The sequence below is a fragment of the Bactrocera latifrons genome, unplaced genomic scaffold, assembly GCF_001853355.1.
Source record: "Bactrocera latifrons isolate USDA-ARS-PBARC rearing strain unplaced genomic scaffold, ASM185335v1 scaffold_37, whole genome shotgun sequence".
Classification (NCBI taxonomy): Eukaryota; Metazoa; Arthropoda; class Insecta; order Diptera; family Tephritidae; genus Bactrocera; species Bactrocera latifrons.
The window spans coordinates 1,676,606-1,687,884 of NW_017537012.1; the positions used below are offsets into that span (position 1 = coordinate 1,676,606).

The following is an 11,279-nucleotide window of genomic DNA, read 5'->3' on the forward strand; positions in this document are numbered from 1 at the left end:
TAATCTCAATTCAGTAGCTTTTTTAGGAGAAAAGAACATGTGGACGCGCGCGCGTATACAGATGAACGTACAGAGAGACAGACATTTCTGATCATTTATATATATTTTATAGAGTCTTCAACTTTTTCCTCTGACTGTTTCAAACTACGTGACAAATTTAATACTTTTACCCTGTTCAGTATATAATATAATTTTTTCATAAACTGAACGAGAATTGCAAGCGGACTTACTTGCCGAAATGATTTTTTTTTTTTTTTAATTTAATAAAATTCACTCCACTTTTATGTACCTTTTAAAGACAAACTTTGAAAAATATCAACAAAATTTCTAAATTTTTAAAGCTGTCACACTTGGTGCTCCGCTCTCAACCACTGTGCCTGCACTAAGGGGTCGTTAAGCTGGTGGCTGATACCGGCACTAGTGTGCAACCTCACTGCTTTTGTACGCGAACCAACTACCTACCCAGGTTTGCCACCAGCACGCCTCTACGCTTGTGAATATAATAAACTGATTACACACCAAAAACTGGCAGATACAACATGGGTACTAACACAGCCACTACAACAAGTGCAACAGGCGCCAGTAGCTTACTAACAGACAGACAGACGGCGGAGTGCATGCATGCAATCAGTATTAATATCAGAGGCTGCACAAGTACAGCAGCGCGAGTACGAGGATATTTTAAACAGTATACCCTTCGGTTGATATTCGAAAATCTGTGGATTTGTGTGTGTGTATGTGTGTGTGTAGCTTTCGACCGACGTTGGTTACGCATACTGCTTGTTGTCGGTACTATTTTTTAGACTTTTGTATTTTTTTTGTAATGGTAGTGGTGGCATTGACGTCGTTATCGTCTTCATCGTTGCCAGCTCATTTGCCTCGGCATGCGTGGCACGTGAGTAAACCTACAGCAAGACACAAGCAGACCGCATGGCGAAATAGCTGGTGGCGCTGTGGTGGTGTACGCGCCACGTAACACACACTCACCGCTGCACAAAATATACATATGTACACGCTGGGGACATGTTAACCTGACTTTCGTGMCACGAATTATTTTATACCCGYATATGCAACGGACTAGGTGCACCACCCTTTWGTGGCATATTTTGTTGGCTCCACTGACTGTTGCATACTATTTGCAGCACTGCAAATGCTATAATTCASTAGGGCGCACGAAAAGCGCGTGGTTGTGAGCCGAGCAACAAGGACAACCGGCAACGACTGCGTTTTGTGTAGCGCAATTACTTCTGCGTTGCCGTCTTTTTTTCGTTTTGCATTTAAAAAATATGCAAATACACTCGGCCGCGTGCATTCGGCGAAGCGAGTGTTTAAAATTGCCATGCGTACGACTTTATTGTGTGATTTGTCAGCGCCTAAAAGGCGCATAAGCTTTTATTTTGCCTTTTGCTTCACAATTATTTCGACATTTCCCAACGCCAATGTGTTTGGTGACCGCCAACAGCCGTGGGTCCACCGGTCGCTTATCGTTATGGTTTCACAAATTTGCCACGACAAATTTGCCAACATGCAAAATGCAAGCAAAAAACATATGCATATGGAATTTGTATACAATGCTCTGCAATGCTTAAATGTAGGCAACACATAAGTGAAAAATGAAGGCAAAATATATTTTTTTGCGCGTCGAGGCAGTGATTTTTATTTAATAGTTTAACGCTTTTATGCAAAAAAATACTTTAYGCGCCTATGTGTTTGCTTAAAACACTCTGGGTGTGACATATTGTTTTAATTGAGAAATAAATAATTTTTACTGCAAATAAATTGGCTGTTAAGAACACATGAAAAACGACTATAGCGTGCTTTTAGGCGTTTGCATACACTAATGCATTGGCACATGAACATGCATATTTTTGTTGCATAAAACATTGGTTTTTCAATTCGACTTCCTTTCGCCTAATTGCAGTTTTTAGTCGCTAATGGCAAATCGTTTTTTCCATAATTTATTACTGCTAGTATAAAGTTTATTTAGTATCAAATCCTAAATCTATTATAAGACTGAGTATGGGGGTTTCACTGAAATAAAATTTAGATGAACCAAGTAGATAAAAGTACTTTAAGCCTGAAAGTATACAAGACCGTGCAATTCTAACCTAATAAAGCGTCTAAAGTAGCTCCTCAAGGTGTCAAAATAGCAAAGACCAGTTAATTGTTCAATTAATTCCTGTGCGAAAAGACCATAAATTCTTAAAGCGTACAAAATGTTCATAATCRATTCATTAAGTAGTAAGAGCACAGCTACCAGCACCTGCTCCACATCCGGTTACCCTAATTCTTTATCGTAAATTGAAGTGTGAAATGAGTGGCACTTACGGCACAATTTTCACAAGATTAAAATTAACTCACAAGCAAAAATAACTATATATTCACCGACACGCAAGTCAACAAACGCCAAGCCGAGCTGTTGTATGCGCATTTCACACGTCACAAGCATCTGCACGAACAACGTCTAACGTAGCAGCTGAAACTACAAAACCATTTGCAAGCATATAATGCAAAATAAGTACGGCGCCTCCATTTATGCAATATTTTGCGTTCATATTGGTGTTAATATCATATTTCGTAACATGACACTTTCACACTTTGGCTAATTTAAAGCATACAAAACGGCGTGTACACGTCAACTCAAGCTAAAACGAACCGGCAATAAGCAGGCAGTTGACCGGTTTATTTGATGACTACCGCCTGTGGTGCTGCTACGGCGGCACCTAGGTGCCTGGTATGAAATTCGTGACTGTTGCTCTTTGTCACAGAAAATGTGACGCGCATTTGCGATAAACATAGCAGCAACATGCATGCATAGCCAAACACAAACACTGCCACGACTACTTGTATGACGTAATTAAAAACGATGAAGGTGTTGCAGTTGCAAGCATGCTTAGCGACGCGCTTTCGTCTGGCAGTTAACAGGTATAAGGGCAGAAATGTCAGCCTTCGTCATATAAAGTTACACATGAGGGTAAATAATTGCCGACGAAAAAATGTAAGCATAACGGCAGGCGCCACACAAGAATATAGCAAACACACCTACACACTTATATTGCAAAGCAGCGCGTTGTGTGTAACATGCAATCAGCGGTGCTGGAAATAGGCGTAAATGTTGCAAAGTGTGATTTATCACCTCTTTGATGTTTACGTTGTTGCGTTGTTGTTACCAAGTTGTTTTACTATTTTTAAGTTGCATGCGATTAAATCGTTTTGTAATTGAATAAATTTCTTTTTATGTAAAAGTTGCGCAAATAGTTGACGCAATAACGTTATAAAATCAATGGGTACGAAAATATAAAGAATTACTGTTGCGGACTCAAGGTTTTATTTAAAAAATAAATATGTATAAACAAACAGAGAGGGGGACTTCATGAATGGCTAGCCTATTTTTGTTAAAAAAAAAATTCCAGACCAAAACCTAACATGAGAATTTCCGCTCCTTTTTTATATACCAAGAAGATATCGTTTAATATATAAAATAGATTAGTAGCATAATATTTTCTACAAAATTTGGTCTGTTAAAAAATGTTAAAATTCATAAAATCGTCATATATTGCTTCTTAAATTATATGCACTTGTTCATACAATTATGCAAATAACAATATGTATTTTTACATACATATATAACATGCATATAACTATAAACAGTTTAATGTAAAATGGATGTATGTAAATGTATATACTTATGTATACGTACTCACCCTTATCTTTTATTGCCTGCACATATGTACATATTTAATTTTTTTAAATTAAACATACGACGGATATTTTAAACGCTACGATTAATGATTTACGAATGATTAATTTCTCACTGAACTTAGATTTACTACTATATATCTGCTTCATTCATTACGTGCAGAATCTTCGAGAAGCCCCACATTTTTCACATGAGCATGCAGGAACATGTTTGCCAAACCAACACATTGTGCACTGCTTTGCTATATTGCATTGACACACTTTCACTTCAATGTATTAACACACGCACTTATCACTTTACATTAACAAATTCGAATAATTTTTAAATAAAACTCAAAAACTTCACTAAATGATGAATTTATTATTTTTTTCACAAACTTTGATCGCGATCACGTACCGACCCGCACTTACCGACACACGACTATCATATACAGAGAATGTTAACGAACATGAATATCATTCGGTCATTCGGCTGCACTTWCATATAATTTTCTGCAGTGCTCCTCTCCTGTTTTGTGTTGACGAGACAGCAACTCCGTTTGCATGCGCTAATATATACGACGAGTTTGCAGTAACATAAACCGAACAAGTTACATTGTATTGTTGTTTGTCCGCGATTTTAACAGCAATTCTAAATAGTTTGTTAACATCAATGCCCATAAAGGGTAACTGCTTTGTTTTTATACTTTTGCAACATGTTGCTAAAGAGCATAATAGTTTTTTTTCACCTAACAATTGTACGTATCACCTAAAACTAATCGGGATAGATACTATATGTAGAGTTATATATAAATAAATGATCAGGATTACTAGATGAATTGAAATCCAGGTGGCTGTCCGTACGTTCGTGCAAGCTGTAACTTGAGTAAAAATTTAAATAAAATGATGACAATTGGTATGCGGGTTCCTAAGTACAAAAAAAAGTATATGAATTCGTAGATGACCGTCATTGAACTATGTACATCCAAGCTTACATTACATTTACCCTACATTTTCATAAATTGCCAAACATTTTTAAAGCATATTTAAAGCAAATATGAAGTTCTTAAATCTTAATTTTAAAAGCTGAAATCATGTGTGCATAAGCTTTCACGCTACCATAACTTCAAAGGAATATTTTTTCTATAAAAACTAACTAAGCTGTGCACACATACAAATATGTATATATTATGACACAAGTACGGTACTTTATTGTTATTTGAAAAGCAAGCATTAAATCCGCTTATAATTTTCTTTTACCTAGCGAAGAGCATAAATAAATAGTGGATGACAAGTGAAATGGTGAGCATATGTATTTGAAAAGGCATTTATGTAGCACTTATGTATGTAAGTATATTTTCCAACAATTTTATTTTATTCCATATTTTTTTTTTTTTTTTTTGTGAATGAACATTCGTCAATGCGTGGGTACGCCTTGAAGTGTACCATACAAAGCAAATAAGAAAATGTTTGGGCACGTTGTGCTTGTATCACTCATACGGACATGTGTGCTTATAAGAGCTCACACATATGTACATGTACATATGTGAGTCTGAGTGCATATGTTATACATGGAGGTATATTTATTCTCGCTTATAATCATGCCAACACACACACGCAGGCATGRAAAATTACAAACTTACAGACGTTGCCAGTAGTGACATTGCTGCAGCTGGGTGTGGCAGCATGAAATATTATTATTTATTTTTAAGTAAATATCAAAATAATTGCATACTGAGTGCTTTTGTATTTCATATTTGTAAGCCGCTTATTTATGTGTAAGCATGTGTAGCAGTCACACACCACACCTTATATGAGCCAGCACATATAGTATATGTGTATAAAGACATGCAAACACAAATGTGTGGCAATTATTGTAACGACTCCCACACAGACACTTTCTCAWGCTGTGACCAGCAGTTGTAGTGTTGCTCACTTCTATTTCAGCCTCACTTCTATTTCAGCCGTTGCCTGCTTGTTGCCACTTTGAAATCGAATAGATATAAATGATTACGAAGTGAATGTCTTCAGTTTGCCTTCGTTAGCAGTGTGTATGCTCGATAGTCAGACCGTTCCTCTGGCAATTCAATATACACAAACACACACGTCTACGCTTTCGTATGCGTTGCTCGTCAACCCTGCCTCACACATTACTGTTGTCTATTAATTAGCATAATAATAGCATAGCGCACGGCGCATGTTGCAACTCAAAACTCACACCCGCTGGCACATATACACTCATACCCGGCCACGAAACTCAGCGTAATTGTAACTCGTCCCTAAAGAAATTTTTGCAAATCAATAGCAAATTTTGCAGCAGCGCCTTTTTGCACACTACACGCAAGCACCCATATGTGGAACTATGTGGGTATGTGTGTGCTTGCACGTCTGCATTTCAGTTATAATTATGCGATTCAATTTACTGACATAACTGTCACATGCGTCATAGCTGGCTCATATAAGGTTTGTTGTTGTTGTTTTCATTTCAGTGTTGCGTTGTAATTAAAAGAGGCTATTGTGTTGCCAAAGGATTTTACAATACGCATTAATCAATGTGACAATGATATTAAGTTGCTATGATTTCGTGTTATTTTTATTTAATGCTCTGCAGGTAAGCCCACGCATTCGCCACGCAGTGTTGTATAGGACTGGTAGGTGATTAATTTAGTATTTAACCGCAGTGAAAAATAGTAAGCTTTAAGCTTAAATTTGTTTTTTAACTTAAACTTTATTGTGAAGCTTTTAAAAATCTTTGGAAATTTACTCAATTAATTAATGAAAACAGTTTACAAAAGCTCTCATTTGAGATCTACAAATGCATATATATGCATATAAATCTTTATTATGAAGCTTTTAAAAAGCTTTGCAATATTTCTAAATCAGTGAAACACAATCCTCAAAACTATCATTCACTGTTGAAAATTTGTTTCCAAAATATTTTAAAAGCAAAAATTCAATAAAAATCTATATATGTGACCTGGTCTAACGTGCGAAAAAAAAATTTAAAAAAATTWATGTTAAAAATCTCATCTTCCAYCCGAATCAACTAAAAAGTGAAAATTGATTTTTTCGATTTTTTGACACCTAAGCCCCCYTTCCGTAGACCAGGTCACATATAATGCTGATATTTGCCAGAGCTCAATGTAACCTTTTGAAACGAGAATCATTAAAAATATTTATTGCTATGATTTATAACTTTTAAATGAAAAGCTCGGTTAAGCTTTGGAAGAGGTGGTAAGATAATGATTTTTCTGTAATTGTGACGAGTGTTGAAACACGAAAGCTTTTTAAACGTGAACCATTAAAAATTTCTTATTGCTGTGATTTATAACTCTGTAATAAAAAGCCCATTTTAGCTTTTTCGATTTATAACTCTATAATAAAAAGCTCTTTAAGCTTTGAAAAAGTTGTTACAGTAAAGATTTTTTTKTAATAGTGACGAGTAGTGAAACATTAAAGCTCATCACTTTCAAAAAAGCTTTTTAGTACGAAAGCTTCACCTAACAAAATTTTCAAAAACACTAACTAATGTTGACGTTTATAAAGATTGTTAGTTTTCATTAAATCCTTACAGCTTTATCAAAAATTTCATTACACCAAGTCGTTACGCTTTAAAACACAATAGATTAAAACCGTGCTGCCATCAATCAACTTCCGTCAGTAATCAGCGGGTATGCCTTGCAGCAGCTGCCACCACCCGCACTTTAATCGGCTCGAAATCGACTTAAGAGTGCCTTTTATTTATTTCCTTTTATAATTTTTACATAATACCACATTATATGATTTTCAGCCTTCATACTGATGAATATTTGCGGCGGTATKTGTGCGCTTTAACTATCGATATGTGTTATATAAGCGCACGCTTCACATTTTTAATCTTTGCTCTTGTTTTCTCTGCTTTCATTTTATTTACATGTCAACATGCGCCACAGGGTGCTTCCTCCAGTCTTGTTGTGAAATTTGCCGATACTGAGAAAGAGCGACAGATACGACGTATGCAACAAATGGCGGGTCATATGAATTTACTTAATCCCTTTGTCTTTAATCAATTTGGACCATATGGAGCTTACGCGCAGGTAAGTACACATGCATGCATACACACACCCATACGCACACGTACACTCATGAACCAAGCCAATAAGCCCAATGCAATAATGATTAAACAACAACAATATAAAGTATGCAAACATGCAGCGCACACCATGGAGATAATGCAAAAGAGTTGCGTAAATAAAAACATAAAAACGCCAGAACGAGAGTGAAAAAACAGCCAAAAGTTATGCGGCAATAAAAAATCTTTGCAAAATACAATGCAGCGTAATTGATTTCGGTTGCGTTGTTTTTGTGCGCATTGTTTTGCACTTACTTTTATTGTTAAAGGCACTTTCTTTTTGCTTGCCTGCCTTTGGTTGCGCATAAAATGTCAAAACAAAAAGCGCTCCATTTTATTGCAACCAACATGCACACACACACGCAACCGTGCAGGCTGTGGGTGCACAAACGAAAAAAATGCAAAAACCGTTCAATAATGGCTACAACAACAAGAGCAACTGCAGTGCAAATCAGCGTCACGTAAAGTGCATTAAATAACGGCGACACTGGTGTTGACGTTGGTCGGYAGCGCCGTACATGCACTACGCTGCGCTTTTAGTAGCCACACCCAGCAGCGTGCCACGCTGCCTCCTTGCACGTTGTGCATCGTAAATTGTGCATTTTTATTGCTACTTTTGTTGCAAAACCAATTTAAGTGCAACTACCAGCAACGCGCAGCCTCGTTACCGTGAATGCATCACGCTCAACGTCACCACCACTTCCCTTGGCCCCGCTTTCGTCACACTTTCACATACCACTAACCACTTCCGCCGTGCGCTGCACATTAACGCGATGCCCTCGCTCTCTCTCTTACCCGTGACCGCCAAATCCTTGCCTTATTTATGCGYACAACTTCATCATCTGTATACTTTAGCATTCCCGTTTCTCATCCATTCACTCATTTCATTTATAGTTGTTTACTTTTGTTTTTCCTTTTTTGCTAACGGACCTTTTATATAACTTCTTCTTCGCCTTTTTTATTACAACTATAGCAACAACAAGCTGCTTTAATGGCCGCCGCTGCCACTGCACCCGGCTCGTATATGAATCCGATGGCCGCGTTGGCAACGCAAATACCTCATGGCTTAAATGGCACCGGTCAACCATCGCTGCCCTCACCGACCATGCCCAATTTCAATATGGGCGCTCAAACGCCAAATGGACAACCCGCTGCTGCAGCGGCCGCAGCAGCCGCCGCCGCCGCTGATGGCGTCTTTACGAATGGCATTCCGCAAACGGCATTCCCGGGACGTAAGTAACGCATATAAGTTCATAAAGCACTAGAGCATACATACAAACATATGTACATACAGATATTATATCAGTACAATCAAATATTTGCTTGAAGATGCTTAAAAGTATATAAATAAACTACCAGAGCGATGGGTTAATAAAGGCAATGAGAGAGAATATGGGCTATAGAAACGATTTTAAAATTAATTTTTTGATAAAAAAAAAGTAAGAATTCACTTAAAGTGCATAAAAAATTGGAAATATATACATATCTATACATGTAGTTATTTATTATCGCTTTTGTATTTTGATTGATAAAGCACATAAAGTAGTACCTTTCACGCTTACTTAACCTGTAAACTAGAGCTATCATAAGTTTTTACTTTCCAAATAATATTAAATTATGAAGTTATGGGCAACTTGAGCTTCATACTTCTGTGCTTTCACTGAGCTTTTTCTAAATGAATTTCTAAATGTCATTTCAATGATGTCGTATCTTTTTATAAAGTTTTCGAGCTGACTTAGATCTCTAAAATAGCGCTAGCATCATTTTATGCTTTCTCTGAGCTTTCAGCTTTTTCTAAAAACATTAGCTAACATACTTTTTTGCTTTCACTGCGCTTTGAGCTTTCCAAATAACACTAAATTATGAAGAGAGGATTAATTTTACTATTTGCACTCAAGCTTTCGTRTTTAAACATATTTCTCCTCTTTGCGAATGTAATATTATGAGACTTTGACTACAATAAGCTTTTTAAGAGACCAATGAAGGCAAAAGAGCATAAAACTGAGACTTATTTAAAAAGCTTTAAAACATGTGCGACTTTTTTACATTAAAGTAAGGTTTTTAAGAGGTCGCCAAAAATATTCRTAGAGTAATATTTCTTTTTTAATTTACTTTAATAAATTAATATCATTACTGCAAATATTTGTTAGCATACACTTTTTTTCCGACTTAAACTCTTTTTCACTCATTTTTGAGTTATTTCACTCTTTTCCCATATAACCACTCTGACTTTAACTTATTTTACTCTTTCCTCACAGATCCACTCCATTTAACAATTCCACCACAAGGTCTGCCTAATGGTGATGCTGCCGCCTTACAGCATGCCTTCACTGGAATGCCACCATTTCCAGGAGTTGGTAAGTACGAAATGTCATAACGACATGAAAGAGCTCAAAATAAGCTTCAGAAAGCTTTCGATTAGTTATGAGTTAGTATACATTACAAAGACTATGTTAAAAAATATATTCAGTTAGAAACAAAATATGTTATTATTAATTTATAATTTCTTATTGCCATATATACATATATACATATATATGAATTTAGGGTATATTATTTAAGGTTATTTTATAGTAYAAACTGTTTATGAGCTTACCATTTCAAACGTCATAGTTAATTTAAGTTCTCGCCCATCACTCCATTATCACTTATTCTGCTAAGCATTTTTAGCCGCTGTAATTTTTTATTTTTCTTTTTGTACGACTTTGTGCGTTACATATCACTCCTTTCAGTTTATTTGTTCATTCATTTTTCAAATTTCATTTTACAGGCTATTTTTTGGAATCTTAAGAAGATTGTGAGTTTTCACTCCTGTTGTTATTATGAAAATCATTAATGGATTCTTTTCTTATGTAATTGTGACAGTTACACTCATAACTCGTTCTCTATTTCATTGTTATTTAATTGTTGTGTCATGTCATGATCAATTATATAAATATGTTATATTAATTGTTAGCTCAGCGCAATATTTATTAAACTTTATGTTTGTTCTAAGTCTATTTATGCCTTTTTTCGTTTCATTGTTGGTGATTATATTTTACGATTTAAATTTGATTTAATATTTTAACGAAATTATTGTTGATACTAAGACGTGAAGGGTTTATATGAAATAAGGAATTAAATTGTTTTTTTTTTTATTATTTTAAGTAAGTATGATTGTATGCGTTTTGAAACTTAAATCGACTGTTGCATTTTTATAGATTATTTTACAAAATGAAAATGTTACATAATTAGAAAAATCATTGGCACAAATTGCAGTCTAAAATTAATTAAGGATTTTACAAATATTTACATACAGACGAAATACGCGTGAAATGCACAAATAAAGTAAGTATGTATGTATGTTTCTATGTCAATGTAGTATTTAGTATTAATACTAAGGGATGACTTAATGATGCTTATATAGATATAAATATAAATAATCGAGAAAATTAAGTTTAATTTTGAAATTTCGTATTTTTTTAGTAATATAATAATTTTTGATATTTTT

The 11,279-nt window shown here is 35.3% G+C and overlaps 1 protein-coding gene across 15 annotated transcripts in view; it reads left to right on the forward strand.

Annotated features, from left to right (window-relative positions):
- Window positions 1-11,279, forward strand: part of LOC108971988 (CUGBP Elav-like family member 4) — a 755,092-nt gene that overhangs the window by 738,624 nt on the left and 5,189 nt on the right. For all 15 annotated transcript variants that reach the window (XR_001993597.1, XM_018938374.1, XM_018938377.1 and 12 more), the window contains 3 exons: window positions 7,611-7,754; window positions 8,763-9,021; window positions 10,048-10,146. Coding sequence is in view for 14 of the 15 variants with exons in the window: in XM_018938374.1 (XP_018793919.1) it covers window positions 7,611-7,754; window positions 8,763-9,021; window positions 10,048-10,146 (502 nt within the window). In the remaining variant the exon portion in view is untranslated. The remainder of the gene's footprint in view (window positions 1-7,610; window positions 7,755-8,762; window positions 9,022-10,047; window positions 10,147-11,279) is intronic.